Below are 18,565 nucleotides of genomic sequence, written 5' to 3' on the forward strand. Positions count from 1 at the left end.
AAAAAAAAGAATTAAAAAAAGAACAAGTACAATGAATGGTGCTTTTAGTTTTCTTAAACTAGATACACTGGGGAACTAAAATTTAAAAAGGTTTTAAGTAAAATGAGTATATTCATTTTTTGTCTTTCTGGAACATTAAAAATAAACAAGAAGAGTATTAACAGTGTAAATAAAGACTGTCCTAAAGTGAACAGGTCCTTGAGGAGAGGGACCTGGGTGTCACTCACACTGGAGCTCGCTCCTAAGATGGTCTGGAGATGGCGGCTCCTTTTACCCGAGTGAAAATCAGAGGCTGTTTCATCACGCTGACTCCCCAGAAGCACACTCGTGGCAGGGGACACTGGAGAGCCATCCGCCCTGCCTCCACTCTAAGTCTCTTCGCACGTCCTTCTGCTGCAGACCTTCACTGCATCTGCCCGCTGACTCGAGCCATCCGCTAAGGCTAAGGTCATTGCCAACACCAGTGAGCACTTCAGTCTCTGCAGCATCACAGGCAGGTTCCCCCTTCTACCCATCTTCCTGCAGGTCTGATCTTTGCTCTTTCTCACCATCTTCCTGGCTGCTTTCTTTTGGATGCCCAGGATATGACGTGGGTCAGTGCATGGCACATGTGCACCCATGTATATTCATCAACTCACAAAATGTGAAAAAAGAAAACAAACAAAACTCGAGATTTTTCAGCTGCAAGCAATTATAACTTGGAGCAGGCAGTCTGCAGGCTTTCTCGGTGATGACTGCTAGTCCCCAATTTCCTAAACTCCGCTCATCCAAAACACGACCCCTCGCTTCCTCACGTCCTCATCTTCAGCTTTCTTTCCCTCCTGAAACCTCCCCCCCCCCCATTAAAAAGAACCCTTTCTTCCTCTCGATCAAACTGTGACATCATCATGGTCACTGTCCATCTTGCCCCTCTCTTTTTGGGACTCTCAGTAAAATCACACACACACACACACACAGAGACAGAGACAGAGACAGAGACTCTTTCTTCTCTATTGGCACAGTTGGGACCTAGGGTCTTTATTATTTCCGACCTAGATTCTGACTGACCAATTTAGCTCCTGAAACTTCCATTTTCCTTGGGGCACACGAGTTCTCTGCAGGACAGACATGGCTGTTTCTTTGTTCACAGACTTGCCACTCAGTTTTCAAAGCTCTTCAGGTGACTCTTGATGCTCTGGGAGCAGTGGTTACTCCTCATGCTCTTGCGCAGGCCCAACCTCCTCGCTCGCCCCCTCACACACTACCCACTCCTTTCACTGTGGGCACAATTAGGAGTAATTTTCTGTCCTCCCTTTTCCCACCAGATGATGTGGTCCCTGAGACAGTAGGAAACAAAATCCCTAATTTCTACCACCTAAGGGGTCCTATGAGAGCTGCACCGCCCTTTGTCTCCACCGTCACTGCCTATTTCATTCACATTCTCCTTAGCTGTGACCTCGACCATTGCAATCACCATTGCCCCACTATCTCCGTCTGATTCTAACTCTTGGACAACACAAGAGAGTGTTGTTAGTGAAAGGGCAAATGTGCTTGAAATCTGTCACGGATTCGGTCAGTGAATCCTGGACAACAGCACCTCCTCAGGCACCAGCCTCATCACTTGACACTCTGCAACCGGAATCCAAGAATCTGTGGACTGAGTTTTCTGAAACCTTTCCAGTCAGCATCCATCATCTCATTTTGTTACCATAGCAACCTGCATGTACCTCCATCACACTATACAGCAACACAACCATATGTACTTCTTAGTCTGTATTTTTCATCACATGAAAAGCAACTGAGTCTTGGAGATGCATCTGTTTGTGTGTATAACTTTTAATTTCTGGACCCCAATACCTTAGGGACAAGCCTAACCTGTGGTATTTAATTTTTCTGGTCTAAAGTTCCTTGGACTTATTAAAATGTCCAATTTCTCCTTACTGCTCCATGGGTCATATTCCATAATAAAGGTTTAATGAGACAAACTCCTTAGAATGGATGCTCAAAATCTTATTCATCTTTTTTAATTCTCTTGACACTTATTTAAAATGTGCTAGAAACTTCACTGGAGGCAACAGAAAAACCCAGGGGAGAGACATTTGAAAGACCCTTTCACTGCACTGTGGTAAGGGGACTACGGGCCATCAGAAAAGATGGACTGGCTATGCCCTCCACCTGTAAGTGACACAAAGGTTCCTGCTTCTACGGAGACGTGCAGCATAAATGAAGCAGCAGTGCCTACCACAGAAGCAAACTGCATCAAGTCGCATCCCCAGAACTGCAGCAACTAAAATCCTTACTGATGAGTGACTCATTACACTTTGGGGGCGTGGGGGCATCTGGAGCTGGTTACAGAAAGGCCCTCAGGGCGTCTGTGAAAAGCTCACTGCAGATCTGCAGTCTTCAATGTCTGTGTCACCAAAGCCATGGCAACAGACACCGTTCAAGGACACAGTAGTCTTCCTTCCTACTGAACTTCCCACGTTCTTACGTGCTGTGAGGGCTTTTCAACCTCAGCTGGTCTGGAGTTTTTCCAACTCTTACTTATAACAATTTAACAGGTTTTTTTCTCCTTTTCACAGACAGCATGCGAAATGTGGACAGTCAACACTGAGAAATATCGTTCCTTTAAATTTTAAATTTATTTTATGTGCTGATGTGGGAGTGATTTCTTATTAATAAAGAAACTGCCTAGACCCATTTGATAGACCCACCCTTAGGTGGGTGGAGTAAACAGAACAGAATGCTGGGAGAAAGAAGCTGAATCATGAGTCGCCATGATTCTCCTACTCCAGGCAGACGCAGGTTAAGATCATTCCTGGTAAGCCAGCTCGTGGGCTACACAGATTAATAGAAATGGGTTAGATCAATATGTAAGAGCTAGCCAATAAGAAACTGAAACTAATGGGTCAGGCAGTGTTTAAAAGAATACAGTTTCCGTGTAATTATTTCGGGTAAAGCTAGCCGTGGGGGCGGCCGGGTGCTGGGGAAGCAGCCCGCTGCCCTTATTTCAACAATGTGCATTTGTGTGAAGGTGTCAGATCTCCTGGAACTGGAGCTACAGACAGTTTTGAGCTGCCATGTGGGTGCTAGGAATTGAACCAGGGTCCTCAGAAAAAACAGCTAGTGCTCTCAATCACTGAGCCGTCTCTCCAGCCCACTATTGTTCCTTTTAACAAGGTTTTTGTTTCTACATCACAGATAAGAGTATTTTATTTCTATCCATATAACTTGATATATAGCTAGATATAGGACACACCTTCTGTGAGCTGCAGGGAGGACTGAACTAGGAGCCCAAGTGACAGCCAGTAGGTCTGCTTTAATTCAATAAGATATTTTACTGGCCTCAAGCACAGTCACAAAACGTGAGTACACACAACATGCATATATTTAAATCCATAGCAATAACTCCTAATTTTAACCATTGGAAAGAAATTTAAACCTTATTATCACTGTCGTTAAAAACAGTTCAGGCCTTTATTTTGCCTTACCTGAACTGAATTTAGGACATCATGACCACAATTAAACATCAGTGTCATCTGGACGAGTGTTGGCCACTACGATGGAGATTAGCCCGAGACCACAGAGCAATGCCCTCACCTGAACGTTGTCATAGAAGAGAACGTCGGGCACTTTCATCTTCTCCTGGGTATTGTACACTGGTGCGCTGACAGCGCCGATCCACAGAGAGCCGGACACTATCTCACCTGAACATTGTGTACAGGCAGAGGATTAGTCACAGCAATGCCTGCGAGTACCCAGAGAGGTCTAGTCTGGCCAACCTCACTGCCAGGCAGCTTCGGGATTTTAATTAAACAGCTGAAGAATACACTAAAACACTAGCTCTCCAATTTATGTTGTAGACCCAATGTAAGTCCACGAAGGAAAAGAGCAAGAGGTGGCAGTGAGCCAGCTTACACAGCTCTGCTGAGATCACACGACAGCAGGCCCAGCAGCATCCACTCGGGCTCAGTGCACAGCACACGGCCATGGTGGAGGCCTTCCGATCATTCTGCTCACAGAATCCATGTTTACTGATAACATTTCAACTACATAGGGGACACACTGGGAGAAAGCAGGCTTGCTGGTTTTCCAGAAGTCTCACAGGGTGCTTCTGTTTGAGCACCTGTTTCGCCATCATGACTGAGGGCAAATGTAATTTCAGGAGAACATAGACTTGTGTTCTGATAAAAAGCTAGAACTAGAAAGTACGGCACTGCAGTACAGGAGCAGCTCCCATTAAGACCATGCTACACTGACGGCCATCACATCACCTGGACAGAGACCTGCCCTTATGAGGCTGTTCTGTGAGCTCGGGCTCGTGACCAGGAGATCCGTAGCTTTCAAGATGAATGGAAGCAGTCAAGTGAACAATCTGCTCACTCAGGTCCCTGATCCCCTACAGGAAGCCGAGAAGGACACTGCTGGCGCTCACCTTTCCCAGACCTAGCAATCCACCATCCCAATGACATAGCCTCTCTGTTTATGCTACCAGCTCTGAGCAAATCTCAGAGTTAGTCTGTCTCTGAGTGGCCTCCGCACATCTGTTCAGATCTATCAGTATCAAATTTATAATTTTATTCTTAATAGTAAACCCTTGGTTCAGTGTAGGCACAGTGACTAAAACACCTATCACAGCCACAGCCATTGCTGTCCTGCTGGAGAACGGTCGCACATGTGCTTTGAGAAGACAGGTACATTAAAAATGGAATTTTTTCCCGTGCTCTAAGTTCAGAACAGGAAACTTTCAGAGTGCACAGTCTTCTCCACTTCAAGCTTCTCCTCATGACCATGCAGAAGAGAGGTGGAGGTGGCAGAACGGCTGACTGGAGGGACTGGAAGAGGAGGGCATACAGCCGGCTCCCCTTAGTCTGTCTCCCTAGAAAATGCTCCCTGGCGCGCCCCACAGGAAACTTGGTGGTCTTCAAAATACAATGCCGTACAAAGAAAACAGAATTCTAAACTGTATGGTGAAAACATTTGGAAAGACATATTTGTCAAAATTAGACAGGTTGATTCCATTAGTGTCAAACTGACTCTTGGCAGGGAGGGCGGCCCCCTCTGAAAGAAGTGATACCAAAAGTTCAGTTGTAGAATGGCCTTCAGACTGCTTTTTGAGGAGAGACATAGACTCACTCTATCAGTGCAATACACAAAAGAAAAGGATTTTATTGACACTAGTAACACAAAATGTTTGACTGTCATTATGTCACCGAATCGAGCCGAGCCGAGTACTTACACTTGTAGTTCTCCAGCTCTGTCTCCAGGCTGTCGCCAGCACTTATTTCTATTGCAGCATCTGCCAGATTCTTCTCCAGGGCTGACCTAGCAAGGCTTGGTAAGAACCTAGGGAGAGGGATGGCAGTGCTCTGATTAATTCAGTGTTTTCTTTGGTTCTTAAGTCACTTTTAACATACATACTTCACTAACTATAACTGAGGAGAAACTGTGTACCTATGAAATATAATGCATAAAATTTTAGTATAAATATAAATTTAGTTTGTGTAAAGCACATGCTTGTGCAATCTTTAATAACTAAGCTTATTTGTAATTAGCAATATTCATTAACGTAAATTTTTCAGATTATGATGAAATCATCTCTTTCATAAATGGATTTTATATGCCTCATATTTCTTGTTTATTGTATAAGTGGCATATCAAATTTTTCTTAACTAAAACAGCAACATTTTAGCCTACTCTAAGGTGGCAATCACAAATTTAAATCAGAAGTGGTTTAATGAGGTTTTTCTTATTTTCTAACACAAATTCCTGAATGAAAGATTTTCTGGTTTTGTTTCCTTCCATTAAGAAATCTTTCTGTACCTATTTTATAAATACGTTGTTAAAATAACAATCTGAGAATAGACAGAGTCTTCAACTACAAAGACACCATAAGTATCATGGCACGGAACAGTTTCCTACGCAATGTAATGTTTAGAATGTATGACCATAGCAAACCCACAGAAAGGATCTTCAGTCAGTGATTGCCTGTGCTGTGCTAGTATAAAGCCATGGTTGGATGCTCCGATGTCTCAAACCAACCATCTGAATTCAGGTCCACACAGTACTAAGCTTTGTGGATGGTCCCCTCCCCTTGAGAACAAACCCATAATAGTAGAAGGGTGGCATGAGCCAGAGGCATGTGAATGAAGGGTGTCAGACACTGGGTATTATTACCTGTGCCCATAAGATTGTGAGCCGCAGACCTGACCCTGTCTACCCCCTGCCTCCTCTGGGTCCCACAAGAGCACTAGGAGATGTATGCACCTCTAGGCTGTGTCTCATCAGTTCTGCATGCCAGCGCAGTTCTGACATCACTGCTTTGTTGCTCGAAACCAAGCCCCCACCTTATCTCCCAAACCTCACTGTGTTTGAGTCCTGTTTCTTGAGTCTTTGCACCCTGGCACCATTCCCAACCTTCCTATCATAGTTGTTCCTGAGTCTGGGGATACTAGGGTTTTGTAGGCATCTCTACCACCCCCTGTTAGGTCACCTGGATTGATGTGGACCACACAAAGTTTTTTTTGTTGTTGTTTTTTTTTTTTCGAGACAGGGTTTCTCTGTGGCTTTGGAGCCTGTCCTGGAACTAGCTCTGTAGACCAGGCTGGTCTCGAACTCACAGAGATCCGCCTGCCTCTGCCTCCCGAGTGCTGGGATTAAAGGCGTGCGCCACCATCGCCCGGCCCACACAAAGTTTTGACTTGTCTACTAACTATTCTTGGCACCCCTGACCTCTACATAGCCTGCCCACAAATCTCAGGTTGGCTCTCTATTGGAACATTTCTGGCCTTTTGTCTAAAGCCTAGAAGAGAGAAGATACAGGAAAGACCAGATGAGGAGGCAGACTGCAGTAACCCCACGAAAGGGAAGGCTGGGTGGTAGGGTGGCAATTAGAGCTAATCAGAGATTCATAACGGATATCAAGGAGTCTACTCAGAATGTATAATGAATTAATTAGTACTTGTGACTAGAATTCTTAAGTTTACAAATAGTATTAGATGACTTAAGATAATATGGCCTATCTGATAAATGTAGCTTGTAATATGTGGTTATTTATTGTATGTAAAAGTTATTAATACAGTTTCAAAGCTTGAAAGTATTTAGTTTAGGCAGTTCTAAAAATAAAATTCAGTACTTTTGCAAATGCATTTAAATGCAATTGTTAATATCTAGTAAACTTACAGTTAAATGAACAGAGAAAACTCTGAAGAAGTTTAGGTATTTTTAATCACATTCTTAAAGAATGGAATCGGCTTTTAAATTCAAGCAGTCACTAGACAGTCAGTCTCTACAAGCAAAACCGTTCCTGGGGACAATAAAAAAAGTCATGTCAATAACTGTTAAACACTGGGTATGATTACTTATCAGATTTGTGGATTTTAGATTTAATTATGTAACACTTTACAAAGTGAAATCTTACACACATACTATTAATTTTACACATCTTAGAATCTTTAAACAATGCGTGTAACTCACTTTTGGGTGGGAGGAATAATTTCTTCATGACTTCACTTTCCAGGACCGCTAATCTTTACCTCTGATTGGATTCTTACAGCTCTTTCCAAAATCTTACCACTAAAGAATCAATTCCTCAAATTTTTTTTAGAAGTGCGTAAGTCAATATAACATAAAATAAAGAACACAGTAGAACTCCTCTTATAGCCAGTTAGTCCTACTTTTAGGACTCAAATGAACGGGTTTGGGGCATCTAGAAACGGAAGGCTGCAGCCCCTGGAGTTATACGTAGAGCAGAAGGGGAGGACAGGAGTGGGAGCGGGCGACAGCGCAAGGCTGAGCAGCTAGGGCTGCCTCTCCTAATTCCATCTAGTCCCAGAAGGCCTCACTGGTAGTTTATGGAACTCTTTTCATTTTTGCCTGAAATTCTCAATAAAATTAGTTCCTTTTCATTGCCTCAACATGAAAAGAGGTTATAAAAAAAAAAATGAACCAATAGTCTGTTTGTTTCTTTCCTGCTTCTGTGTTACTCTGAGGCTGGCACAGCTGCTGTAAAGACAACAGATGATGCCTGGGCAAGAGGCTGCAAGTATTAGCTCCGCCCCCGCGGGTCACAAGCGGATAACAAGGCAGGCCTTTACTGAGGCCTTTGATAATAACACTACTTACTCTGAAGTATGTCAACATTCCAGAAAACTTCAGAGAATATTTTTTTTTAAAAAAAAAAACAAGCATAGAATAGTAACCAGTCTTATTTCAAGTTCGACTTCCCTAACTAATAAAGCGGTCAGCATCTCCCCAAGTGTTAACTGGATACTGGAATCGCTCATTCTCTGCATCCACGCCTATCTGAATCTGCAGGCTCTGGGTGCTAGTCCATCTCTGGTCACTGACTGTCAGACATGCTCCCACGCGGTGGCTTTTAACCCTCACGGTAGTTACAGTCCATTGGCACATATCCAGAGTTTACGTTTTTATAAAACAATGGGATGGGGTTAATCTTAACCCTTTGTTGGCATAGCATCCATTTCTACATTAAAAATGATACTTTTCACATAGACTAAGCTCCACAAGTCTGTGGCTTCTATAGTTTCATAGTCTCCCTGGAGCAACATGGTTATGAGGAATGCCACGACACAACAGACAGTATCTTCCTGCACAGACATATACCTCCCTCACATTTTCCTTAGCTACTTTTGGAACTTTCTATTTCCAGCTCATTGTACTGTGGGATTCTGACTGCACACGCAGACTGTGAGGAGTGCATTTTCTAGCAGTCAGTCTCCTCTTCTGTGCAGGCCCAAGGACAGCTTCCCTCTGACGGCCATCAATAGATTGATTCTGCCTTCCACAGAAGGACTGCATGTCCAATCTAATTGACTCATAGTTGCAAAAGCACAAGAATGTCATCGATCTGAGCACACAAAGAACTTCATTAGACTGTTGGCTCTAGTAACTTACATGACTGCCTCTTGGATACTTTTACTATTACCAATCATGTTATCTTGGGTACTGGAAGAAAATGTGGAAGATAATATATTCATTTTCTCCTAACATTTAAGGAAATATGCCAAGTATTTTACCAGGAGAAATGCTTGCTGCTTAAATTTGCAGCAGTCCTTATCAGGCTGAAGAACATTGTGTTTACCCATGGTTTACTAAGAATATTCATGGTTCACTAAGAGTTCGGTTATGGCTGGGAAATTAGGTTTCATCATATCTTTTTTCTCACTTATATGACAGTAACTTAAAAACAGGACATCTAATCCTTCTGGAATTTACTGTTGCTGTTCTCAAGTCATCAGTCTGATCCTTGCTCCCTTGTAGGCTTTTCCTCTGGACGTTTAGCACTGTCCTTATGTCTGTGCATTACTCTCAGGCCATGGGAATTTGTTTTACTTTGCCCCATTTGTGAACAGACACATTTCAACACAAACTCATACTTTACAGTTCTAGAACACTCTTAGCTGGAATCTGCTGGAATAATTCCCATCTCTTATTCTTTCAGGAGATTGGGGTGTAGTTTAGCAAGCACAGGATGTTGGGCTCAATCCCCAGCAAAACCCACAGAAGTTCCATCAGGCGGATGTCAGTCTTTCTCCTGGTATCTGTCTTTGCTGGCAGCTCTGCATGCTTGGATCTTTGGTGCCAGCTTCCATCACTGTGGTGCTCCTACAACTCTGTCCTGACTGCTATCAGCCAGGTTTCTTTTATTTCAAAACTTTGATTTCAATTTTTTTTGTTCAGTTTTTTCTTTCAAATTCACCAACTCCTGCTTTTCTTTATATCCTAGTTTTAAACTTTCCTAACGTTTACACCTTCTGAAGGATACCCATTAGGTAATTTCAAATGTTCTACTTTGAGTTCCTGGAGTTCTATTTCTGAATGTCCTATCTGTCAAATCTCCTACATATTTCTTTCTCAAGAATAGTGTAACTTAAGAAAATCATTATTATGTCTAAATGTTTTACCTGCTTATTATGTCTGTGCACCCCTTGTTTGACTAGTGTCCAGAGATGCCAGACGAGGGTGTTAGATCTGTTGGAACTAGACTTACAGATGGTGGTGAGCCAACATATGGGTACTGGGAATTGAACCCAGGCCTTATGCAAGAGCAACCACGGTTCTTAATTGCTGAGTCATCTTTCCAACACCTAGCTTATCATATATTGTGACCTTATATTCAGATGGACTGTTTAATACCTTGGGTAGTTAAAGGATTGATACATTACAGGCTTTAGGGTTGCTATTCTATGAAAGCCTATAGGTAGTTCAAAACTCTGAATGAGTTAACTAAAATCATACCCTGTGGTTACCATCCTAACTGCGTCCCTACAGGCCCTCCTACTTGCTCCAGGCAACACAGAGCACTGTATTTCCTACAGGAGAACTTTCCCAACCAAGGTTCCAGAGAGATGGCAAGCTTTCTCAGTTTTTCTCTGGTCACATGAGCAGAAACAAGTCAGCAAGGCAGCCAACGTGTCTACTTTACCTTCCATGCAAGGGGCCCTGGTGAAGGTCCGCTACCTCACGACCATGCAGACCCACAGATCCTGCTTACATAGACACTGAGATCTAGCAGTAGGCCCTATCCTACTTCAAAGTCTTCTCGGTATCAGTCATTTCTTAGTATGGTTTTACTTTATTTCATTTTAATATCAGATCTACTGATGTAAAATTTCTGCCTATACAATTTCTTAAAGTGCATGATTTAATCATTTTAATTATGTTCATAGTTGTGCAAGCATTGTCTCAATCAATTTGAGAACATTTTGCTAGTTCAAAGGCACTCTATTTCCCAGTACCCCGAGCTGTAGAAAACTATGCTATGTTTTGTTCTTCTCAACCATTTATATTTTCAACGTATTTTTACCTTATATGTATTACTACTGAATCATATCCTATTGAATGAATGCCTCACACTTAATTCATCTATTCGGCAGTCAATGGACTTTTGGGCTATTTCCAACTTTACCTTTCCACATTCTTACAACTTGAGGCTGTTTGATATTTATTCTCCTGACTTTGATTCTTCTTCATTTATTAGATTAATTCTTACTTCTTGATGCACTATTAGTTTCTTAAGAAGATCTAGAAGCTGGTTTAATAGGCAGCATTATTTTACATGCTGTGGTGACTGCTGTATTCTAACATATCTACCATGCTCTGTTCCCCTAATCTTCTACACTGCCTGCTTTGCTGAGTACCATGTACCTGCATCTCTGCTCTCAGACCTATAAGCAAAATATGCTCTAAGTAAAGGGGATAACTGTCTGTACTTTCTGCACCTTATGACTGTAAAATATGCAGTTGATGCTTTTTTGCATCAAAAATTGTTTATATCTCTAATACTGTTCTGTTTAAAACACAAGACTGGGATGTCTTATAACTATGAGCTATTCAAGGAATTATGCTGCAGACAGGCTTAGCTCAGCTGGATGCACCCAGGGAGAGAAAAGTCCGGTCACAGCACAAGGAGTTTACAAGAAAGGCTGTCTAGTACACTGAAGTGTTACAAAAGACAATTACAATTTTCTAAACCAAATCAGAGTCTCCTTTTAATTCTTCTTATCAAGGAATGAGTGATGATAAGCATAATTAATATGATTAAAATAATCTTATCAAAGAAATGAAAATAGTGGATTAAAGTATATAAGAATAATCTAAGAGAAAACTCTCTTTGCCTATTGAGAACTGTTACTAATCTTTTCTTATTAATTTTTTGTTTTTCGAGACAGGGTTTCTCTGTGTAGCCCTGGCTGTCCTAGAACTCCCTCTGTAGACCAGGCTGGCCTTCAACCCAGAGATCCCACCACCCTAGTGCTGGGATTAAAGAGCATGTACCACCACATGGGCTTAGAGAATATATTCTCTTTAAAATTTTATTTTACATATATGATTGCTTTTGCCTGCCTGTATTGTCTGTGTACCATATGTGTATCTGGTGCCCAAGCAAGTCAGAAGAAAACACTAGATTCCCCATGACTAGAGTTACAGACAGTTGTGAGCTGTAATGTGGTTGCTGGGAATTGAACCTGGTTCTTCTGTAAGAACATCTAGTGCCCTTAATCACTGAGCTATCTCTCCGGCCCTTATTAATATTTTAAATAACTTCATACAAACATGATTTTGTGAGAAAATTCTGCAAGCCAATTTTTAATAAACACTTCCCAATTGGTATGTAAACTATTAGTATACACTGAAAAGGTGTTACTTTTATTAAATTTAGCTATAGAATCAGTATTATCAAGACAAAAAGTTCCAGAACAAATTTGGGAAGTAGCAACACAACACTTAGAGAACCTAGAGCAGAAGACCCACGAATAAGCATGCAATCTCAAACGCGTATTTACTACTGTATGATCCAAGGAAGAGACTAAAACCATTTTCCCTTTTATAAAATACTTGTGAAATGTATTCAATTCATTCTTATTTTGTTTTGGCACTAGTGACTGAACTCAGGGCATGCTCTACCACTAAGGTATCTTAAAACTGTCTTTATGCCTAGGTGAATATATCATATGAAGTCTATTTTAATAACAGAGCCAGACTGAAACATTATGTGGTTAATACAATACAGACTGTGGACAGAGACTGTCACTTCAGCTGATGGGACCATTCTAGAAGAGGGTCAGAGACTTGAACTGTGGCAAAAGGAGAATATGGTTACCTGGAAAGGCAGGCTTTAGTAATGGCATCATGAAGATTCTCGTTGGGATACTGCGACAGCCGGCGAGCGATCCGCAGCAGCTGACGGGTGGAGAGCGATCCTGCCAGGGATTGTGCCTAGGAAAAGGCACAGACAGTCTGCTAAGAGTCTCACTTCAGCTGGTTCCTACCCACCCTGTAGATGGAGGTCACAGTACAATTCACTACTCCTGAGGGACAAGGCCAAACTTAAATACATGCAAGGAATGAGTTATGAATAAAAATGAACAGAATCCAACTTACACTTGAGATAGCCTTCAGGATAGTTTTACTACTCTATAGAAGGTGTTTATCAATTAAATTCAATTGCAGTCTTTCAGTGGGGTGGGAGGCTAGGTGGAAAGCTGTTCTAAATGCGGGTTACACCTGCCTCACAGACATCCCTTACGTACAATCAGCTATTCTGGCTTTTCTTCTTCACACAGCTGACTCGTCAAGATATTCTGAAAATGCTTAGAGCTCTAAGCAAATCTGTGGTTTCTGAAGCAGAAGAAAGGAATTGTGGACAGTGTAGGTTGCTGACCACAAAGATGCCAACTGGTTTACCACCTCAGTGGCAGATTGCTGTTGGAGCCCTTAATACTGTTGCAATAATTTTGTTATCCCCACTTGCCCCAAATTTCACTACTGCAGTGGCTAATACAGGGCCAAGGCCCTGGTAAGCACTCATGACTACCCGTCGACTTGAGCATGAAATCCTCTTGGCAGGCAGCACAGTGAGACATTACTGCTCACTGGCTTCACATTTAGACAAGTCAGATTCTCCTGAGGCATGTGATGTTGACTAATGGCTTCATTTCTCAAGGCTGTTTCCTCATCTTTAAGATGACACTAACAGCATCATCCCTTATGATTCTACAGCAATTAGCACAGGTCAGAAAAACAGGGCTGCCTCCAGAATGATAAGAGATAATTGGGGGCCCAACAAATGCCAGAGATTATAGGGGTGCCCCAGAAATGGCAGAGAAAATGGGGGAGTCCCACAAACGGCAGAGATGATAAGGATGCCTAACAAATAGCAGAGATGATGGGGGTGCCCAACAAATGACAGAGATGATGGGGTGCCCCACAAATGACAGAGATGATGGGGTGCCCCACAAATGACAGAGATGATGGGGTGCCCACAAATGACAAAGATAAGGATGCCCCAGAAATAACAGAGATAAGGATGCCCCACAAATGACAGATGAGCCAGACCGGCCTTCTCACAGCAAAAGCAGCCAGACACATTCACAAAGAGGCATTGACATAATTTTAGTGAATTAGATTATTATAGTAATCTAATAATAATCAGATTACTGACCTAGTTCACAGCTCAGATCAACAGCATGGTTTAACTGAGCCAGTGGAATGAAACCCATTTGAAGCTATTTGACTGAGGGGGCACTGCAGGCCAGAGTGAACTGTTACAGGGGTGATGAGGGCAGCAAAGGGACCCTGAGGATTAAAGGGCTCAAAATGGAGAAGGGAAATTGTTCAAGACATGCTTGCATGAAGTGAGCGCTGTGAGACCCCCAAATGGAGCATCGATGATCCACTGTCAAGCACGTCACAGCTCTATGGCATGTGGGTCTGCTGCCACTCGTGTCTTGCTTCAGTGACAATATGACTTACACACCCTTTTGGGACCAGGTCAGGAACATGACCAAAGTCTCCACTATTTCCCCCTCTTTAAACAAATTTCAACAAACTCTTTACACACAAACATTTGATGAATCCTGAACACTTGTTTTCAATAAATGTGCATTCTAGACATAGAGAATATTTAAATATAAATAACCATACACTTCAATTAAAAATAACAATGTTTTAGTGCTAAAATAAGTTAAAAGAAAAACACACTGACAAACGCTACCAGGGCTTAAAGTAGTCCTGAGCTGTCAGCCTGACTACCATGCCACCTTCCAGACGGCTTGCTCTCAAATAATCGTGGATCACGAATGACTCCATGAATGACGTGAGCCTCATTTCTAATGGCAGCAGCAGTGTTATGTGCAGAGCAGTGTGTGAGCTTTACCAAAGCAACACTGCTCTAAGGCTTGACTTGACTGTCAATAGTGTGGGAAAGAGGGCTAGAGACAACTGAGACCAGAAAGACACTGCTTCAATAGGGTCCCTCAAAAAGACCTACAGGATGACTATGACACCAAGATGGGAAAGAAAAGTGGCAGCAAATGACCTCAATCCTTGCTAAGTGGCAAACAAGGAAGAAGAAAGGACTGTGGATAAGCATTTACTACTATTCCAGAAAGCAGAGGATTCAGGAATTCCATCCGTAATCTCGCAGATTATCAAAAGTTCCTATTTTAACCACACGTCTCTGACAAATGGACCCCAACATGACTCTTCCAACAGTCATAGTAACCAAGAGAACTTCCTAGGATCCAACATCACAGTCTTGTAAGCTAATGCTACGTGGGCTTCCCACCTCACCTCAGGCAACCCTGACATCTTCTTACAGGCTCCAAGAAGAGTAATTCCTTCACTGGACAGCACTGACTTCTTTACAACAACAAAACTGCTTAAAACAGCAGGACTGTTTCTGTTGAGCCATGTCAGTGGTGAATAAATCACTCAGTAACTCCTGCTCTTGGACTTTCAGTTAAAAATTCAGCATGTGAGCCGGGCGATGGTGGCGCACGCCTTTAATCCCAGCACTCAGGTGGCAGAGGCAGGTGGATCTCTGTGAGTTCGAGGCCAGCCTGGTCTACAAGAGCTAGTTCCAGGACAGGCTCCAAAGCCACAGAAAACCCTGTCTCGAAAAACCAAAAAAAAAAAAAAATCAAAATCAGAATGTGCTTTAATTTTAAAAGTCCTAGTGTATTTAACATTGCATTATCAAATTTCTAACTGCAACTTTATCTTGCAGAAAGGAGGGTTAGAGTGTGAAGTACATTCCTTTGGTTACCATGGTTATGCAAGTTAAGAGCACACTCAAAGGGTTTTCATGTTAGCACAATTATTAGTACCTCAACTGCTTAAAATTACAAAAGATCTCATAAGAAATGAAAATAATGTTTCTTTTCTTATTCTCAAAGAATTACTTTTCTTATAAAAAAAATGTAACACTACCAGGAGAGAAGCACCTGGAGAGGATACCTTAATATATTAGTAATTAATTAATTTTCCATTCATTCCTCAAGGATTTTAGTATCTATTATCTGTCAGGATCTAGGTTAGGAAGTCAGAGGAGACTGAACCAGCTTGGGGAGTTGAAGTTCTAATTGAAGAGCTAAAAATAAGCTTCCAGGTAACTGTGATCAGTCAGTGTCCTGGGTATTTGCTAGGGTCACAAAAGCAGACCATGAGGCACAAGTAACTTCTGCTTAGGGGACTGAGATTGCAATCTAGCAGAATAAGAGCTCAGAGGAACACATTAATGGAGAGGAAGGACATTCCAGGCATTTCTAAAGCAGACATTTTAATGGGTGCTAGAGTTAAAACAGCACCAAGCTAAGTATAGGCAGAGCTGAGGGGCTTTGGCAACGGTTGAGGCAATGGGACTGGCAGAGCAGCCGAGTCACCCTTCGTGTGCTGTCCTCAATCTACAGACAAAGGCAATGGATGCCTTAACCAGTATGCAGAATGGGAGGAACTCTGGAAATACACCGGCAAAGACCACTCCAAGGACAACGTGGGTATTCGCTTATTCAGTCTTCTAACAGGTATCTGCTGACTACCGACTGTATTGCAAGCAAAGAAACACCCAAGGGTAGACCACAAAGTGACTAAGGCATGTCTGTGGTGACCACGGACATAAGCTCTATGAAGACCTGAGGCAGGGGGAAAGATGACAATGACATGGCAAGGAAATCGCCTCTGAATCACAGGGACCTGGAAAAGACTGGCTGGAAATGTGACATCTGAGCAAACTAAGGGGGCAAGGGAACAAACCTAAAGCCACTGAGGTGAGGAAAAGCCACATGTCACATCTCAAGGCAGGCACTAGTGTGTGCAAGAATAGGAAAGACTGCCTGCTAGCTACTTTTCACAGGGCTAGAACGTACTTTGAAGAAAAGCATTCAATAGTCTTACCCAGCTGTGAGCCCTGAAAATTACAACGCCCAGCCTGGTGAGATGCATGCAATGAGGCAATAGTGGCATGGCTGTTATGGATAACCAACAGCATTGTGACTAGATATAAGGCCTATTCCACAGAAGGGAACTCAGATCTGGTATTGCACAGTTGGCCAGAGTTAGGGGCTGTGGAAGTCACAGGCCCTACTACTACTGTTTGGTTAAAAGGGCATAATGTCAATCTAGCTTCCAAATATTTGTTCTTATGTCCAGTGACTAGTGCAAGCCTTACCTCTACTCAGAAATACTTCTTCAAGTAGTGGATGGTAGTTAGTTTAGAAATTAAAAACTGCTCAAAAGGTAGAGAATAAGTAACTGGGAGTGCTCAGCCCTAAATGATACCCCCCCTCTCTCTCACACACACACGCACACGCACACTCCAGTGGATGGTACCCAACAGCCATGTGCACATGGTCAGCACCAGATGGACTCAGTGAGTTATAAAGGGGGGCGAGGGGAAGAGGAAGAAAAGAAAAATAATTACGACAATGACATAAAGTTGGAATGGGGACTGGAGGTACGGGAAGAGCTAGAGGTGGCAGCTGGAAGGAGCGAGGGAGATATAATCTAAATACATTGTATTTGTATAAAAATTATTAAAGAATAAATTTTAAAACTTAGAAAAAGCAAAGAAAATAACAAAGCTGAAGAGTAATGAGGAAAGATGAGATGAGGTCCTAGAGTTAACTAGCAGGAGAACTGTGACAACGGGGAAAATCATCCATGTCCAACACACACACACACACACACACACACACACACACACACACGTATACAGGCAAGCACATGCACAAACTAATAGCTTTAGCTTATGAATGTTACTTTCTATGGGTCAATTGTCTTTGCAGATGAGATTAAGAATTTCTATAAGGGCCAGGTGGGAGTAGCACACGCCTTAATCCCAGCACTTGAGAAGCCGAGACAGGTAGGTGGATCTCTGTGAGTTTGAGGCCAGTCTGGTCTATAGAGCAAGTTCCAGGATAGGCTCCAAAGCTATAGACAAACCCTATCTTGAAACGCACCCCCACAAAAGAAACAAAAAAGAATTTCTCAAAGAAGGACATTATCTTGGATTAATTTGGTGGCCCCTAAATGTAATCTTATATATCTGTAAGAGAGGACAGAAGAAAATTCAACACAGAAACAGCCGGGGTGATGGGAATATAGAGGAAGGGTACCATGGAACCCTAAGTCAAAGAATGGAGGTAGAAATCACCCAAAGTGAGAAGGAACAAAGAATGGGGTCTCCCTGGAGCCTCCCAGGAGTCCAGGTTTGCACTTCCACGCTGGCTCAGTGATACTGACTTCAAAATTCTACAGTTCAGATTAAACATTTCATTAAGCCATGATTTGTTAAAAATAATAGTGGTAATTTGTTAAGCTTCTGCAGAAAGCTAACAGTAAGCCATGCAGAGTGAGAATGGCTGGTGAAGGGTCAATAAATGAAAGTAATATTCCAGGTCCAACATCTAGAAAGTTGATATAAGGACAATTGTCAGCTGCAGATAACAGCAGATTTGACCTGCTGTCAGAGTCAGTGACGATATCAGAAAAGCACAGAGCAGTAACGATGTCAAGGCTTCGGTTTAGGCAGTTCAATAGATGATTAACAGTCAGCAGTGAGATAAGGAACAAGTTTAAGCATAGTTATTTAAGAGACAGATATATACCCTGAGTTTATAATGATCCCGAAGTAGCCAGTTCAACAGTCAAAGAAGTTAGTATTCAGCCGGGCAGTGGTGGCGCATGCCTTTGATCCCAGCACTCGGGAGGCAGAGGCAGGTGGATCTCTGTGAGTTCGAGGCCAGCCTGGTCTACAAGAGCAACTTCCAGGACAGGCTCCAAA

At 42.4% G+C, this 18,565-nt stretch overlaps 1 protein-coding gene across 1 annotated transcript in view; it reads right to left on the minus strand.

The window, feature by feature from the left end:
- The window catches only part of Vwa8 (von Willebrand factor A domain containing 8), a 317,895-nt gene that overhangs the window by 167,896 nt on the left and 131,434 nt on the right, over window positions 1-18,565 (minus strand). Inside the window, exons 18-20 of the mRNA XM_005370880.3 lie at window positions 12,605-12,720; window positions 5,219-5,325; window positions 3,580-3,686 (exon numbers count right to left, since the gene is read on the minus strand). Of these exons, the coding sequence (XP_005370937.1) occupies window positions 3,580-3,686; window positions 5,219-5,325; window positions 12,605-12,720 (330 nt within the window). The remainder of the gene's footprint in view (window positions 1-3,579; window positions 3,687-5,218; window positions 5,326-12,604; window positions 12,721-18,565) is intronic.

The sequence above is a fragment of the Microtus ochrogaster genome, unplaced genomic scaffold, assembly GCF_000317375.1.
Source record: "Microtus ochrogaster isolate Prairie Vole_2 unplaced genomic scaffold, MicOch1.0 UNK88, whole genome shotgun sequence".
Lineage (NCBI taxonomy): Eukaryota > Metazoa > Chordata > Mammalia > Rodentia > Cricetidae > Microtus > Microtus ochrogaster.